General features: G+C 37.7%; 1 protein-coding gene and 1 long non-coding RNA gene across 3 annotated transcripts in view; one reads left to right on the top strand and one right to left on the bottom strand.

The window, feature by feature from the left end:
* LOC146685066 (uncharacterized) overlaps window positions 1–18,163 on the bottom strand; it is a 49,760-nt gene that overhangs the window by 13,886 nt on the left and 17,711 nt on the right. The gene's annotated exons all lie outside the window — the stretch shown is intronic.
* Window positions 1–18,163, top strand: part of LOC146685067 (arf-GAP with coiled-coil, ANK repeat and PH domain-containing protein 3-like) — a 70,358-nt gene that overhangs the window by 37,294 nt on the left and 14,901 nt on the right. For both annotated transcript variants that reach the window (XM_085444477.1, XM_085444476.1), the window contains exons 5-10: window positions 9,189–9,247; window positions 9,502–9,685; window positions 10,754–10,798; window positions 10,888–10,983; window positions 11,262–11,336; window positions 13,974–13,985. In XM_085444477.1, coding sequence (XP_085300603.1) covers window positions 9,189–9,247; window positions 9,502–9,685; window positions 10,754–10,798; window positions 10,888–10,983; window positions 11,262–11,336; window positions 13,974–13,985 — 471 coding nt within the window. The remainder of the gene's footprint in view (window positions 1–9,188; window positions 9,248–9,501; window positions 9,686–10,753; window positions 10,799–10,887; window positions 10,984–11,261; window positions 11,337–13,973; window positions 13,986–18,163) is intronic.

The following is an 18,163-nucleotide window of genomic DNA, read 5'->3' as shown; positions in this document are numbered from 1 at the left end:
CCAACACACAGGGACAGACAACCATTCGCACTCACATTCACTCGCACATTCACACTTATGGGAAATTTGGATTAACCAATTAACCTATCCCCACTAAAAAGTCTCTCTTTCTCTTATATTTTATATAACGACACTACTGACGGACAAGCGCCTGTTTTTATGCGTTGTGGTTAGCAGCAACGACGGTAAAACCATCGCGTGTCCGCTTGTTTATGTTCCACATAAACCTTTCACAATAAAGCTCAAGATCCTGTTGAGACTTTTCAAAATAAACTGAATCACGTGAAAGAGCAGATTATTTACGGATGAGAAGTAAAAAAGAGCCGCCAGGTGCTAAAAAATAAACCTTAGACTCAAACGTTAGAACAGGCTTTTCCCCGCAGCACGCGTAATAAATACTCACAAAGAAAACTGCGGCTGTTACAACTTATGTCTGAAAATGTGTAATTTCATGCATCTGTTAAAACACTGGACTCCAGCTACATGACGCGCAGCTGGAAACACTTCCCGTAAGTCGAGCTGCCCGAGATTCACAGAATTTAAAGAAAATGTTACATTTTTGTGATTTATATCGTTATCTGGACGATAGAATTCTTATATTGGGATATGAGATTTTGGTCATATTGCACAGCCCTAGGTATAGGTACTCTAAAAAAAAAACCTTAGAAGCTGTTATAAATTTAGAAAGTTTTGAAATATTTTTGCTTTTGTAGACAGAAACTAAGAATGAGATAGTGGTGAAACTGAAATGAAATGAAGTGCAAGGAAGAGGATCATCTCCATTTCCTGGTAGTTCCTGGCAGAAACAGTGCAGTCGGTGTCAGAGGCTGAGATTGCAGAAACAAAACCTTAGCATTTCACAGCGAAGATAATTCTCCTGTTTATTAAAGGGGAACTATAAGGATTTTCCTTCTTGTCTTTTATAAATGAGGGTTTTTACAAGTTTAAACCAGGCCTTTGGATGGGTGACTTTGCATGTAAATGCAGTTTTTCGTGAATGCAGTTCTGGTCATTTCCCTTTGGTCGAAAGCCAACATTTTTCATATGCCAGAAAAACGTTGCACTTTAGAGATGCCCACAGTTTCAAATAATACAGTCAGGATATGTTCAGGTAACGCCTGTGAGTCAGTGATCAACAGCTTTCTTCTGTGGTCATCTGAGAGTCCCAACCTTTATCTCCATCCACCAGCAGTTAAAATCTTCTTTTGGCAGGAGGCAGTATAACAAAAAGAAGGAAATTTTTAAACTGTAAATCATGCAAAGCTCCTCTAGTAGAGTCCGAGAATATGAAGGTGGAATTGTTAATTGTGCTTAAAGTCCACTTTAAGCTCAATTAACTCTCTTTTAACAACCTCAATCCCCACAGCGGCCGTTAACCTCCTGCTGCTTGATCCTCATGACCTTCTCAACAAATACAAACACTGGAGTGTAAGCTCAGCCACACTTTTCACACCTGTGGGAAACGAAAAAAGTACACATAAGGAGGCAGAAGGAGAATCAAGATGAGCTTTGTCGGCCATCTAAAAGAAAGGGGCTCATTTCTAAATTTAATTTACGCAAGAATAAGTTTTGTAATGTGTAATCTTTCTAATGAGATACTTGAATATGAGTTTGTAGAATTGGTGGGAAAGCAACAACAGTTTAGGTAAAGAAAGCGCTCTAGTTTCCAGTTATAGTTCAAGCAGTATTGATGAATTACCACCAAAGAGGCTCTGGGGCCGTGCTGATAAAACGATTATTGTGCCACAGTCTGTTTTTCAATAAATCTCCCGTTTTGCCTTTCAGCACATCCTGTTCTTTTGCTTCTCCATAAAAGTCCAAATTCACTCCCCACCAGACTGTGGCAGATTTAATTAACTTCATATTTATTTATTTCATTTGCTCATTTGAAGTATAATTAAAGTTCAGGAAAATCCCCAAAAATTAAGATTAAGTTTTTTGTTTGTTTGGTTGTTAAGTATAATGAATAGACTACTTTTAGTCTACTTTTAATAATTGTGTTAAATAATCGTGAGCAGCTAGTAGTTATAGCTTGCTTATAAAAACCCAGATATAATGCATCATTTCAGCACTGTTTGATCTCAATACACTAATTGATGTTGGTTTTTAAAAATCCTGCAGAAACCCTGTGATAGAAGGGAATCCTCTGAGATATGAGAATGATGTGTAGGAACATTTATTTTTAATTTATTTAGTATTTTTGTGTTTTATTCAGAAACGACACTGTGTGTGATTTTTACTGCGTGGCGCTCATGTAGTCAAGGGACTCCAGCAGAGCGTCAATGAATAAGAAATGATGACCGTTATATCTGGCATGGTACAAATGTGGCCACGGAGTGCCAGCCGCCCTTGTCACAGGCATACTCGGATGCCTTTAAAATCCAGAAAGGAAATACAAAATGGCGTCTGAGCACATACACGGGACAAGTTTAAAAGAGTCTTGGCCCTGCTTCCTTCCATTTCCTGATAGCTTGGCTTTATTGCCAGTCCAGTACCACACAACAGAACAAACAGGCTCTGTTTGTGTGAATGTCACCAGCAGGCCAAGTATAGCTCCAATCCTGAGAGTCTTTTTCCCCTCAAAGTTTTCACAACAGATTTTTCTTTCTCACAGGCGGCAGCATCAACATAATTGGGCCATAAAGCTCCATTTGAATACTCGATAAATTATTGACACGTGTTTGACTCTCTGAACATACATTAGGCATGAGGGGGAGGGCTGACACAGGGAGAATATGATGTGAGTGAATCTTTGTGCACTGGAAAGAGGTCATAATGCAAAAACGGATGGGATTTGCGGTCCGGAGAAAATATGTTTAGGGTTTCGTGCAAAAAGAAAAAAAAAAATCAACCAGCTTGCTATAATACAATTTGAATTAGCCTATTTTTTATCAACCGGTGTTTCTAGATACACCACTACATGGAAATCAAGTTAAATAGCAGTAAGGCTCATTGTAGTCATTTGCTTTAAGATTCCTTAGAGATTTCTGCCTCTAATTTTTGTGAGTAGTTTTAATTTCCTTTTTGGCCGTTGCAGACCAGATTATTCTAGATAAGGCTGCAGAACTAGATCTATGCTTCAATTTCTTAAGATCAGTTTTTACAGCTGTTTATTTATCAGCCATGCTATGCAGCAACAGTCTTCTTGAACAAATATACTTTCTTTGTTTTTTCAGTGATGTGTTTCATCCATCCCATGGATCCATCTCATGTTTTTAAAGGCACACAAACATAAAAAATTGAAACAGTCTTAATGTCTTCACCTGTTAAAGAAAGAAAATGGTGTCACCAGCATATTTAAAGTGGATTAATTAACAAGGGATATATAATTTAAAGGCTACTTCACGTAGCGTAGTTACTGGACGATGTTGGCACGAGTTAAAATCAGTCACTAAGAGGGTGCTGCATCAAAAACCTCTTTGTGTTTGCTTTGGTTGCTAGCAGATGCTGTGGTCACCTTGCAGTTTTTTCCAATGAAAATCGCCGATTTCTCTGCAGAACTTCCACACTTACTCCCTCAGCTGTAGTGAAAGTTAACGGTTGAGACACAAGCCACAAGCTAAAAACTCATCTTTTTAAACTTGCTTTTGGTTGATTTTTATTTTTAGGTTTTAGCTTCTGTGAAGCACTTTAGTTATATAGCACCTTTCAAGATAAAAATCACAAAGTTTTACTTACTTTACTTACTTACAAGCCAGAAATGGATAACATTCACCTTCAAAATAAAAGCTGTGCCAACCAGCACATTTTAAATCTATACATGACCAGTTTGTGGAAAGTGTTTGTGGACAAGTCTGCATCTTCCATGTAAACCTTTGACAACCATAGTAACCTCTTAGTGACAAAAGTAATTAGATAAAGGGGTCACTGACTGGTCTCTAGGCCTGTTTCACTGGTGCCTTAGCTTAGCTGTTTTTCCTTGTTTCCAGAGTTTTGAATGAAGGAACCAGCTGCTGTTTGTAGCTTTAAATTATGTGAAAAAACTCTAAACAGTATAAAAAATGGGTGTAGCGTGTTGATCTGGAAAGTGCCATAAATGTGCATCCTCTTTAAAGGTCAGCAGGGGGCGATGTATGTGATTGCAAAAAAACTTACTTTTGTAAAGAAGATTCTGAATTTTATACTTCAGAATTTGAAATGAATTAAATCCAAAACATTAAAACACAACAAAAAGAAAAAGTGAAGTTCAAAGACACTGATGTGGATTAATATAATTTTTAGAGTAATTTACTGGGTAATATTCACTTGCCAAATATCTAATACATGCTGTCAGACATGCATCACAAAATGCTTTTCCGTTGTCTTTAGATAATAACTCATAAAACCTGTTTGATTGCTCCCTGACCATCCCTTTTTTTTTTTCTTTTTTCTTTTACAAATGACCCTTCCCAAATGTTTTTTTTCACAAGCAACAGTGTCCTTTTGTTCAGTCCAAATTTTCATTGTCAGAATGTCTTGATGCTTACTCAATCCTCCAGGTAAGTAAATGCCAAAAGGTTGATTCTGTTCATCTGGACGTAGTCCCACTGAAAACGATACGTCCAGATGAACAGAATCAACCTTTTGGAGTTTTATTATCAGAGTTTGAGATTCTTTCCAAAACAAAAGGATTAGTTTGGCACAAGTCACTAGACCCACCATCAGTGCTCTCTTTATAAATGCATTCAAGGAGATAGATCATTGGTGCCCTGGACAAATCACACTTCAACCATTGGCATATACAATCCAAATAATTTCCAAAAAGGAAAAACATTCCCATAGTGCATACAAATAAGTGCTTCTTTTTGTCCTGCATTTCCAGCCTAAAACATCTTTAATTAAATCCATTTTTATGTAATCTGGTTGTTTAGAAGTATGTGGGACAACAGCCTTTGGCTCCCAGCTCGGAGTTTATGGGCTCAAATGCTGCATTTTGGTTTTGTAATTTCTGCTGACCGTAAGAAAGGAGGATTAACTGTAGTATTCTCAGTCACAAGTCGTTATCCAACGCACTTGCAGTTTCACAGTCAAATCCAAACCTAGAGACACGAAGCATGCATGGTTTCCTGGATAAAGTCTAAAAACAACAGTGTGTTTTTACCCACTCCGATTTGACAAAGGTGTTCTTGTGCACAGAGTGGGCTTGAGATAATTGCTTGACTGACTAAATCACATCATTCTGTCTGAACATGCTGGTGGAATCAGCGAAGGGATTTAAAAAAGTGATAGTCAGTACAGTAGTCTTTTGTAATGGTGTCTTCAACCATTTCATTCCTTAGCTCTGATGTCAGCATGCTGAAGGTGTGCCAGATACTCTTGGACTTACTTATGTTTGACATTAACTCTACAGTTTGTGCTTATCTGTCAAATATGGAAATGAAATGTCTGTTGCTCTCAACATTTAACTGCTAAGAAGATTTCAAGTCAAAACAAAGTGGCACTCTGTCATAATTAACATGGCTGGTCTGTCAGGTGGGATGCCATTAAGCAACGATAGATAGACAATAGAATCATACAGTTTTTGTTGTTACAATAAAAAATACAGTAAAAACAAACATTGTTAAAAGTTCCACAGATCTATACTGAAGGCTTTATCCTGTGAGTGAGTAAAAATGTCATATATAACAGTCATCCATCCATCTATTCATTCTCTTATGCTTATCCAATTCAGGGCCGTGTGCGGGCTGGGGCCTATCTCAGCTGCCATAGGGCAAGAGGTGGATACACCCAGGACAGGGCACCAGCCTGTTTCAGGGCTAACAGTAATAGAATAATATAACAGTAATAAAATAAGATTTGAAAAAATTAACAAAATTGAATATATGACTAAGATTATGAAAAAAGAGAATTCAGTATTCTGTTGAACACTAAACTTATGAGAAATGTAGGATAAAAATACTTTTTAAAAGTTGTAATTCTGTCTTTTGTATCCCAGCTTTGTTAATACAGTTATGATGGCAATTAGATGTTGTACAGTTAGTATATTAACTACATGCTAATGTATAGCAGGCCAATATTTGATGTTTAAAAGATAAAGCATCCGTATACTTGTATTAAAAATCTACACTTTCCAAGTATTTTCTTAGTCTAGATCGAAAAAAATGTAAATTAAATAAAACATAATATTTATGTAAATTGAACTAGTTTGCAAGCCAGTGTCTGTTACCTACCACCAGCTGTTAGCTGGTTTGTCACAGTGCTTCTGATCTTTAGTAGCTTTTTCTGCCCCTCCAAATTACCTAATGCTTACTATAGTTTAAGGCCACAAACAGTGTTTCTGTGGAGCCATGTGAGACAATCAAAACAGAAATATCTTATCTCTGACTACATAAAAACCAAAAATGGGAACATGGAAAAAACACATTTTCTGTATTTATTAGTCTGAAGCTCCACACTGTGACTTTAGGTTCAAACTAAAGTTGAAGTGACGGAAAACTGGGTCCGTTTTTTAAGTGTGACAGGTAGGAATCAACCTCTGAAGTCCAGTCTGACAATTTCCATCATTTTTCATAAATCATAACCAGTCCCCAGACCCCCATATTACATTACATTTGCATTATGCAGTGACAACCTGATGCATGTTGGTCCGGTGAAACAAGGGTGTCAGCTTGCCACAAAAATAGCTCCGGAATGCAACAGGCTGCACTTCCCCCCAAGCCAGGAAGTTTCACAGCAGTTCTCCTGCCGCACACAAACATCACAGAGGTGTGCTGGGTGAGCCCACAACTTTTAAAGACTGCGGTTTGCTCTAAACCGCAGTCCACCTCAGTTCTGTCTGCTCGACGCTTAAACTAATCCAACCCTGGAGAGTTTATGACCGCCATACACCACTGCACTGCTGATTTTCGTGTTTTAGGCATCACGTGTTTGAGAAAGCTCCTGATGGCCCAAACTTCCAGCTACCACTTTCACTTTTCTGAGAGCTTGTTAAAATACATTCAGGGAAACAGGCAGACCACATATGCACTATCAGACCTGTTTACTGCCAAACAGGGTGCCATTTTAAACATTTTACTTTCCAAGAAGCAGGAAAGGTTACTCAGCTAGCCTCACTAGCATTACAGCAAAGTGCCGAATGGGTGGGCTGCTACCATCAAAACAAACACGTTTCTTTGAGGCATCAAGAGAATCCATTTAAAAGTACCACTTCCATTTGACCCACAGTTAAGTTTGTAGAATCTTTCTGACATTTTTTTTATTTTATTTTTAGATTAAACTTGTTAATTTACAACAAAATGGGCAAATTTGTGACAAAAAACAGCAAATTCATGAGATAACTCGTGTTTTTTTTATCAGATTAAAATGACATATTTAGGAGGGAAAAAAATGTTGCAAGAAAAAAATGGCAAATTTTGGCTGTGGCAATTGTACAATTATCAATGAAAATCCTGCAAAATTTTTAAAACAGAAAATGTAATTTAAGAGAAAAAGCTGGAACTATGGGACCATTTTTGGTGTATTGGCCACAGATAAAAAAAACCAACAACAAAAAACTGTGTTTTTGCACAACCACCAACACAATGTCTTCTTTTTTTTCCATCACTGACCCTAATAGTCTGTCATATACCCTCTATACACAGCTTACAGCAACAACAATAGCAGAGTGTCTTTCCCATCATCCGCGCCTATAATCCCTGAGTTAAAACACTCATAAGCCTATTTATACAGCCTGGCAAACTCAAATCTTCTAATCCATACCAAAACGCATGTATCCAATTATTCTAGCGGGATGAGGGTGAAACCCTTTAAGCAGTCTAACTGCTCGGTTGTGGTAAGGACACGTGGGCCTTGGCAGTTTGACTGGTTTGTACCCTGTGCTGAATGCAGACTGCAGTGTTGTGTTGTACCAGAATCCTCCTCTCCTCCCTCTTGCTTACTTCCTCACTCCCTCCCTCTCTGCCCGAGTGACCTATTTAGCAGCAGCAGCTCTTGCACACTGACTGTACTCTCTGAGCATGAAAGGGAAGAGGAGGGATCTCGAATGTAAAACGCCAAACTGAAGGCAGCATGTTATTGTGTTGGAGCAGGGGTGTTTGAGTCACAGCATCATTGCCTCTCCACTCATTCAAACAGGCATTAATGTCTGATTTCCATAATTTACGAGCATCTTTTGAAAACAGCTGGGCTTTGTCGCCCTCTGCTGGTTACTTTGAAAGTCATATCACAATAGGAACATTGTTGCTTTCTTCCAAAAGACTTGGAATAAGAAATGCTACATTACATTTCATCCTGAATTTGAACTAAGTTCATACATCACGCAATACAATAAATATACATTTGCTGCACTAATTTGATTGGGCATCAACATATGGTATTTTCAATATGTACTTATTTATTTACAGTTATTCTAATATTAGTCTGCTGACTGGTTTGTCGAAAGCTTTTTACTTTGTGGACCACATAAACAATAGCATTCACATTTTATAAATGATGCATTTACAAAAATGATGATGAGCAATGAGATGTTTTCCACACTAAGCCAGCCCGATGAAAGAAATGTTAGAGTAGGAAATAAAAAGCAATAATGATAAAATGTAAATCACTAAAAGTACTTCTCTTGTTTAATTGAATAGTCTGTTTTAAGAGTTTATCTATTATATACATTGTTCTCATAAACTTATCCTTATTTGATTTGTTTTATAAATTTTGGCAGTTTTTTTCTGATATATTAAATTTCTTTGACTGTAATTCGCCAAAGAATTTCCTGTAAAATTGAAATACAGTTTTCTTGTAAATTTGCAAATATTTCATTAGTAAATTTTGACCTTTTTTTTTCTCTAAAAATTTTTTTTTCTTGTAAATTTCCTCCTGTTTTCTTCTCGCAAATTAGCCAGGATTTTTTTCTGTAATATTTCCAGAGTTGTTCCCTTGTACAATTGTCAATATTTTTGCTTTTTATTAGTTTATATATATGTATATTAATTACATTGGGGTAGTATGGCTGGTCATGGGTGATATCATTGTTGTAAAATTGAATATGAGATAACTGCGAAAAAGCCAGAATGTATACCCTCCCTTTGGCAGGCTGGTTCTGGTCCTCTTGTCTAAAGTGTCTGGTTAAATTTACTGGTCACAGCTTCCATGACCAAAATTAAATCCCGTGATAATAACTTTATGGTGACATAAGCCAAAGAATAAATAATAATGAACTAGCAATGTCTAAAAGTATTATAAATTTCATCTAATGTCTTATTTGTGACCTGTTTCAGATCCTGTTTGATCAAGCCCAGCGGTCTGTAAAGCAACAGCTGCACAATTTTGTGAAAGAGTAAGTAAACCTACAATTTGCTGAAGTATCCCTGTAGATATTTAGATGTATAAAATATTCAATACAGGTGGGAAAAGGATTACTCCACAACCTTTAAAAGGCCTACATGTCCTTGTTACCCCCAAAAACCTTTCTTAAGTGTTTAAATATAGAACAGGCTACAACATTTTGCAGCCCAGACACGTTTTTTCAGACGTAACGTTAACCTGCAACGCTAATGTCTCACTTGTATTTTGTTCTATTTTGTTTGTCAGGGATGTTCGAAAATTCAAGGAGACAAAAAAGCACTTTGACAGGGTGCGTGAGGACATGGAAATAGCACAGGTGAAGAACGCTCAGGCACCCAGGAACAAGCCTCACGAGGTCGAAGAAGCCACTAGCGCGCTGAGCATCACCCGCAAGTGCTACCGACACCTCGCTCTGGACTACGTGCTACAGGTCAGAAAAACACTGTAAAAAGAAAAAAGACAACATATAAGATGTACTAAATACTCTCACTGGACTAAGATCTAAGAATGTACCGAGTAACAAATCATGAAAACTACACCCAGGCACTGATTTTGAGCATCATTTTCAGTTTCAGTTACCCAAAAAGAGTAAAGTTTTAAGAAGCAGTGTAATCCCTTCAGACTCATTTGCACCCCCACGAGACAGCCTCTTGTTGCCATTACAATTAGACCATGATGTAGCCTGTCAGCCTGCAGCGACGTCTGCCAGAGCCCTTCTGCTTGAGTGGCGCATGCTTTGCTCTGGTCACATTTAGCATGGGCTTATTTTGCCCACACATTTACCAGGACTGCCCGCGGGAACAAAAGGAGACTGATTCAGAGCGATCGCCGTGATGGCCGTGCCCTCTTTCCTTTCTTCAGTTTGTCTGCCGGCAGCTTTCTCTCACAGCTCTTAGACATCTTAATCTATTGAGTTTTAACTTTAAGTGTCTCGAGGTGGAAAAGGTTAAAGCTGCAGGGCGATGTGCTCTATATGGACGTAACCTCTTAAACGTAGCACAAAATATCACTTAGGTTTGCATCAGTTGGAACACAGAATGCAAAGGCTTTGCATTCTGTGTCCCAACTGATGCATAAGGGCTGTTTGTTACAGCAGTGAGAAGGAAACAAACCCATCATAGGGCCAGCTGATGTTTATTTTTGTTGGTCATGTTATAGATAGATAATAATGTCCACCAGAGGGCGTTAACTTAATAGTTTGTGTCAAATAATATTTAGTGTTAAGGGCTTCAACTAAAAGATAATGTTAACCCTGAGTGACTTAAAGGAGAGTGGTGTTATTTTTGACCATATTATACTTATACTAATACTAATAATGTTTTAATGCAGTCTATCTTCTGGGTTTTATTAATTTATATAAATTAGAATTTACATATGAAATCAGACATATTTGCAAATTCATGGTAAGAAATATTTTTATAATTCAAAATGTCAGTGGGTGGGGTGAATGACCACTCCCTTGTTAATTATAAACACTTCATTTTTGTTTTTTCTGCAGATCAATGTACTTCAGGCGAAGAAGAAATTTGAGATCCTAGATGCTGTAAGCCGATATTTTATTCTTTTAATATAGTCAAAAAAAGCATGAAGGATCTGTGCACTTCTTAAAGTTAATTTTCATTTCCTACACAGATGCTGTCATTTATGAATGCCCAGTACTCGCTGTTCCAGCAGGGCTACAACCTGCTGGATGAGATCGACCCCTACATGAAGAAGTTGGCTGCAGAGGTGAGAGGTGTGATTGTTCTCACCACCACTCATTTCCTCAGGCACCCTGGTTTGATTGGTCCTCATTTTAACTATTGATACCAGCCTGTTACATAATTTCAATTTCCATTTAGTGACTCTCTCGGTTACCCGAAAAGGCTCAGTTATAGTCAGCTAATCTGAATCATCCCAGCTCTGACTGTATTTACAGGATTTACAGTATATTTTAGTTATTTAACAGCAGAATGAATACTGAAACAACTGATTTTTTTCTTCTTTTGTGTGAATTGACTTTTAAGTTGGATCAGCTGGTGATTGATTCAGCCATGGAGAAGAGGGAAATGGAGCACAAACATGCAACGATTCAGCAGAGGGTGAGTTCCTCTTTTTTTCCCCTCGATTGATTAAATAGAACGTGTACATAGTTAATAAACTAAGTTTGATTTTAAAAGAAAGTATGTCACAGGTCAAAGGTCTTGGATTGGAGTTTTCATTTAAAATTGTTTCTTCTGCTTTGTAATGTTGCCATCTGTGCTCATCACTGAGCCAACATAACAACACCATTTCTCTGGGGACTTTGTATCGTGTAATATCTCTCTTCAAAAAAAAAATGTTATGCTAGTTTATTTCTTCCCAGTTTATTACAGAAATTTGCACGTTTTTTCCCCCCTGGTAATTTTGTCTGTTTTCACACATAAATTAACCCTTTTTTTGTTATATAATTTCTTATTTCTTTCTTTTATATTTGCAAAATAGCCTTTTCTCACAAATTTGTTAGGTTTTTTTTCATATACATTGGCCATTTTTTTCATCCTGTCTCTGTAAATTAACCTTTGTCCTAGCAATTGTATCACTCGTTCTTTTGTAAATTTACAGCTTTTCCTTATTAATTTTTCCCAGAGATTAGATTTTTTTTACCCCTTTTCCCTGTTTTCCTTTTTGTCATGCCATATATGAAAAAACTATAACAAAATCTCAAATTTGCAGAATAATATAAAGATGAATGAAATTCAGATTAAAAACCCCCCCACAAAAACATATAACAGAAGGAGTAAAATAAAATAGTTTGAAGGAGATAAATAAGAAAATATGTAATGGAATATTGTGAAATAAAATTAAATGCAATAAAAGTAAAATATGAACTAATTTAAATAGATAAAAGCTGATTATGATACAATAAATTGAAATAAAATATTTCAAATTCACTCAGGGAAAAATATACACAATTAAATTGACTTTCCAGTCACATTGATACTATATCACACCTCTGAGATCCAGTCTGCCACTTGGACCAGTTGATCTGTTGTGGCTGGAAAAGGATTAGACTTGTGCAGCTGAGAAATGTTTGATTAATCCCCCTAACAAACTCCAGGCATTGATTAAAGCATTAAAGCAGGTAGATTTAAGTGTTTTAACAGATATTAATCCTGCTGTTGTCTGCTGTGAATGGTAACTGTCAGCACTTTTATAAGCTGATTTATAAGCAGTCATGTAAAGTGCTGACTGTATGGGTTGTATTTTGGTGCCATAAAAAGACTCTAAAAAAAACTTGACTCTACCAACACTGTATCCTCTGGGTGTCTTCTGGCTGTAAATGGGTGAGATCTGTCACACAGAGGGTGCTGAGCCACATTGCCTGTGATTGTTTTGATCACAGGCAGATTGCCACGGTGGTCTGTAGTTCGTATAGAAGATGTGGACTTGTCTGCAAACACTTGCAGCTGAGCAGTCATGAAAAAGTGCAATAGAAACCAGAAGTAAAGAATAATAAACTAGCTAGCTATAGTGAACAAAAACTGCTATTAGTACTAGTGATAATAAGCTAACATTAGCATGCTAACAGGTGATAGTTTGAACTAACTTAGGTTTATTCCTTAACACAGGTTAAATAAAAATGTTTTTCAGGTTAAACATTATATCTCATCAAGTCTTTATTTTTAATTGGTTGCATAGCAACAAGTATATTGTAGAGTCAAAACACTGTCACCTTTAAGTAGAGCTGTCAATTCTTTGTGTTGTTTACCATTATTAGCTAACAACTATTTTAGCTACGATCCCACAATGTCATGTACAGAAACTCTACGGTTTCATAACAAAATACCAATCCTATTAAGTAGTATCTACTAAATACTACTTAATTGTTATTTTTTTATTCAGTGAGCTCTCATATTTAACATATTTTAATTGAGGTTCTTCTTTACTGTATTTTTTTTTTACCTTGTTGAACTATTTGCCTTGTTTCCTTTATTTTATTAAGCTATTGTATTTTCTTTGATTTACTATTTATTTTTGCTTCACAAATGTTTAATTTTGTTTTTACATTTTTCTATAAACTTTTAATGTAACTAAAATTGAGCTTTTTCCCCTTTTAAAATCCTCAATTGTCTCAAAAATTTGCAATTTTTTCTGTTGATTGTGTCTGCTGTGACACTCAATTTTCCAACTTTTGGAGTAAATAGAGTATAACTTACCTTGTTTATTTTTTTAAATTGTCAGTATTATTGGCTTTCTAATAATTTTCCCAAAAACAAAATCGACAAGGTTAGGCATGGCAGGCATGTTTAATAATTTACAAAGACTTATTTTCAGCATGGGTCTGGATCGTCTGGACCCCAGGATCAGTGACCATCTGTCAGTCAGCTCTGGTCAGCCTCCAGGCATTGTGGTCTGGGCTGAGGATAGACCCACAGGGAAGGGATGGGTAGCATGTGGGGCCAGTTATTGATCTGTTAGACACTAAGCTTCATCAAACATTGATCACCAAGGGGCCTGTAGTGGTAAATAAACTAGCTGAAACCGCACTGAATGAAAACATTTTGTTATTTCAATAGGTGTGTTTTGTTTCTCATTCCTAAAGTGATGGAAATCCAGTAATGAGGATAATCAGAGGCGCGCTGAAACTGAAAGATTAGCCTATTATCCTCATTTTAACCAGTCTGCTGTTGGTGGTGCTAATGCTCTCCTCTCTTTTCTTCTTCTTGTATGTTTCAAATGCCACCATCTCCTCCCAGACCCTCATGCAGGTGAGTATGCCTTCATCTGTCTTCCCATGTGAATTCTGTTTTTCTACTTCAAGCACCTCTTTATTTTAGTGTCAGAGGAGGCGGTTGCAGCTTAGCCCACAGTGTTAGCAGGGAACATTGGCAAACTCCTTTGAAGTTTTCTGCAGCTGTAGTTGGACTCCTGAACCCTCGAGGGCAAGCTGAAGTGCATCCTGAATCATTTATACGAAACAATTAGAAACACTGAAGTTAGCTTGAAAGGTCTATGTAGAACCTGTCTCTTACATGGGCCTCTGCAGAGAGATCATGGTGGTGTACTAAAATAGACACCGGTCTAACATTTTACCACAGAATGTGCTTTTAAAGTATAATATAAATCAGTCAGCTTCTCTATTTTTTTTTACTGATTCCCTGGGTTATTTCATTTATATACATTATAATAATTAATGTCTAGTTTCCCTGAAGCTCATTTGATGATTTGATTTGAGGGTAGGATGTTCAGCCTCTTTTACTGTCAGCTGCTTTTAGATCAGTATTGGCCTACTTTGTCATTTGGTCTCTTTTCTTCTTCATCACACTGAGCATGTGCAATAAGGTTTGTGTAAACTTACACAGGGCAAAGGGGCAACTGGGGGGTAGAAAGGGAGTTAAAAGTACTCCAACTGAGAACTGTCACTATTGCTGTGTGGGTACACATTGCACAGTGCAGATAGCTAAATGCCAGAGCCATTCATTTTTAACCACAGGTTTAATGGAGAAGTCCTGTCCAAGCTCTGCCTACTATCCTAGATTTAGGTAACCAGCGGAGTTCTGCCTGCTGCCCCTTATGCATCACCAAGTTTATTTTAATTATGAGGTGTTCCACATGGTTGTTTGTGATTTAGTAATGATGAAATATTTTCCTCTGTAAGTTGGTTACGTCACTCCAGTTAAATGATATTTTCCTTGAGAGCTTGTTAAATAAAAAAACAGAATTGTTTCTTAACTTATTGGCTTATTAAAATTCCAAGCAAAAAATGCAATAATGGCTATTCTTTTTTGTCCCGTTTAACATTTTCTGAAGTAATAGGTGCCCCAGATCTGCTCTGTGTAAATACTTTTCTCCTTTCTCAGATTAGATGATGTCCAAACACTCAGACCTCATTAGACAAATTTCCAGGTATTTGGGGAGAAGCTTTATTTCCACAGGAAAGTTTTCTTATAGCCCAGTCAGGGATTTAGGTAGCTGCTAATCCATCAACATCTGCTATTGAGGATGTTGTTAAAGCTCATTGTTCAATTAAAGCATTAACCTTAATGTGTGACCAGTGCCGTTCTTTGTTGTTGTCTTGTTGTGGTTGTTTCCTTCATGTTGGCATAACAGATCAGTTCCAGGAGACTGTTTAGTATCAGTTTAGTATTTTAAAGGATGTTCAGGAAACTTGTAGAAAAAACCAAGCAGGTTGGTTGAGGATTAGTGGGAAGTGGCTAAGCAGATGTCTTACAGGTATGACAGCAGTCAGACTGTAGTATTAATGAGAACAGAAGGATGCTGCAGATGAGTGATGACTGTGTAATCACTACAGCCAACTGGGCTCACCATTTGGTGTATTAGGTTTGCACACCAACCTGCGTACAGGAGCAGCAGGTGGATGAAGTATCAGGACACTGTGTTTTCATCATCCAGTGTTCCCATCTGTTTTTTCTTTTTCCTGCCTGCTGTTCCACATCAGTTTACATATTTGCTCGTAATACTTTGAGGCCGGCTGCTTGTTTAATAATTCACTGATGGTTTTTTTTTTTGGTCTGTGTGACGTTGCTTCATTAAAAATAGATGATCTTTGTTGTGGATTTGAAAGCTTGCAGAGTGCAGAGCTTGTTCAGTGTTTCCTCCAGCGTGCGGCGATGTGCAGGTAAGCTGTGTCGACTTGATTTCTCGCCGGCTTATCAGTTACATTTCAGGGATTTAAGTGGGCAGAGCTGCTGTCAGTGTGGCCGGTAAATCAAGCCTTCAGTTGTAGGATTTGTTTGGGGTCTTGGCTGGCTGCCTGTTGGATTCTCAGTGGGTCCTCTTCAGTAAGGGAGGTGTGTTTAGGGAGTTGAAACTTGCTTTTTTGGAGGGTCAAGAGCAGCTACAGGACAGCATAGCAAAGTCCGCAATTCCTCCACACCTCCCTGCCAGGGATACATTGGCAGCTGTATGGTAATTAGCCATAATCTGGAGGCTCACAGGGTGGCAGGCAGGTGGCTGTAGTGGAAGGCACACATGTCAGTGTTGGAATTACTCATCGGACTGCAGCAGCACAAAGCGTGAGAGCTGCAGCACGGAGACAGACATGCTTTTACTCTGAGGAATCCACTTTTCAGGAGCCGTTTTACAAGTTTTTTTTGTGCATTTTAATGTTATCGGAGCATTTGAAGCGTTTGAGAATGAAGATCTTTTGCCGGTTCGACCGTAGTTTGGTGGGTGGTTTTGCACACTATTCATCTTTATTCTTGTTTTCTATTACTTTAAAGGAAGCAGTGCTGGTAAATGCTTTGTGCTATAACATCCTGTCGCTTTCTCCCTTTATCTCTAGCTTACTTATTCTCTAACATAGCTGTCTCTTGGCACAGTCTCCGATTAAACTCTCAGTCATAATGCTCAGTAACACATGCGTACATGCGTATTAATGTTAAGAGCAATGGACACAGGAAAATGCAGTCATGCAGAAAAAGCTCAAATTCATGCAAACTTTGCGTGGGAATTTTGCATCATCCATTTGTAGCAGGTTTATTTTGTCATCTCATTTTGGTTTCTGGCATGTGTTGTTGATTGGAAGCCTAATCAAAGGTATGTTTGCTATGTTTCATTGCTGTTTTTGTTTAATAAAGTTACTGTAAGTCTACCTGACTATATTTCATTAAACTTGGAGAAGTGGTGGAGGATGTGGAAAGAAATAACATGATGAGTTTTTCATATTAAAGAGTTGCTGATGTGATAGTTTCCTCAGGTGCTAGCCGAGATTTGTGTTGACTGGTTGCAGCAGACTGTGACTCCGTGATATCAATGCCTGTAGTGTTCTCTGTCTGTGCATGGGCTGGGCTAAAAGGGGGGTTCTGGGGTGTCACTGTCCACTCTGAATTGTCATGTAATTGTAACTATCGTTGAAAATTACATCGAAAGAAAGGATGTCTAACTTCCCTTTTTCTTGTGGAAAACTGTTATCCTGTAAATATAATATAACTAAGTATGTTAGATAATACTAAAAGTAGTAAAAGTTTTTACTTTAATTGCAAACGGAAAGCAACAGATTTGAGTTTGAAAGATTTTGAAGGACTCCTTCTTATGTACAGTCCTTTTTGAAAGTTTTGGGAGTTGGACAGATTTTATGTCTACTGTTTGTTGAAGCTTAGGCAGGAGGTGCGTACAAAATGATTATAAATGACTCATTTTTAAGTTTTCAAGTGCATTTGTTTGTTTTTTTGTTTCCTATGAGCCTCCATGAGTTGTTGGTTACTCCGCTCAAAGTCCCTGTCTCTGCTCTGGAATTCATTCATGTGTATATATTCAAAACGGGGACGTATGTAATGCAGCAAGTTGTTCTATTATTTAAACAAGCAGCAAGAAGCTAATGGTGTGCATATCCCCCATTGTTATGAAACAGCAGAGTAGTTTGAAGGGTCGCGTCAGCAGAAACGCTCATGTGTTCTCTACATTTGAACAAGAAACAGCCTAAAACCCGCTCTGCTGGGACGCTTAGGTCTGCTATTTTCTCCGGGCTGCATGCATGCAAAGCTGAAATTTAATACTGGATAAGTTAATATTCTGTCCTGCTGCATATGAAATTACTTTTAAGAATGTAGGTTACCAAAACACTGAAGTTTAAATGATTTCTTCCTGCAACCCTTCAGGGCCTCGACTTGGCCTTCACCCCTGCATACCTGCTTGCTTTTGTTTTCCATTGGCCAGCAGTAAAGGCAGTCATGAAAGAGGCTGAAGGCGAATTTCACATGAATCACTGTGTTTATGTAATAATCTGCATCACAGTCACATCTGTTCCCAATGTGCCACAGAGTTAGTAGGCATGCAGCTTCACATGTGACCATTTCTACATCACACGAGTTATGATGATTCAGATGGTTTATATACAGTATGTATGCTGGTATTTGAGGAATACCTCAGATGCAGCCTCTTCACTACTGAAAAATTTTTGGTTTTCCTCATTTGGCCATTAACA

This window comes from Copadichromis virginalis, linkage group LG20 (assembly GCF_057382275.1).
Source record: "Copadichromis virginalis isolate Kocher_CV1m ecotype Utaka linkage group LG20, C_Virginalis_male_GT1.1, whole genome shotgun sequence".
In the NCBI taxonomy this organism is placed as follows: Eukaryota; Metazoa; Chordata; class Actinopteri; order Cichliformes; family Cichlidae; genus Copadichromis; species Copadichromis virginalis.
Note: the sequence above shows the minus strand (reverse complement) of the source record. Positions and strands in the feature narration are given on the sequence as shown.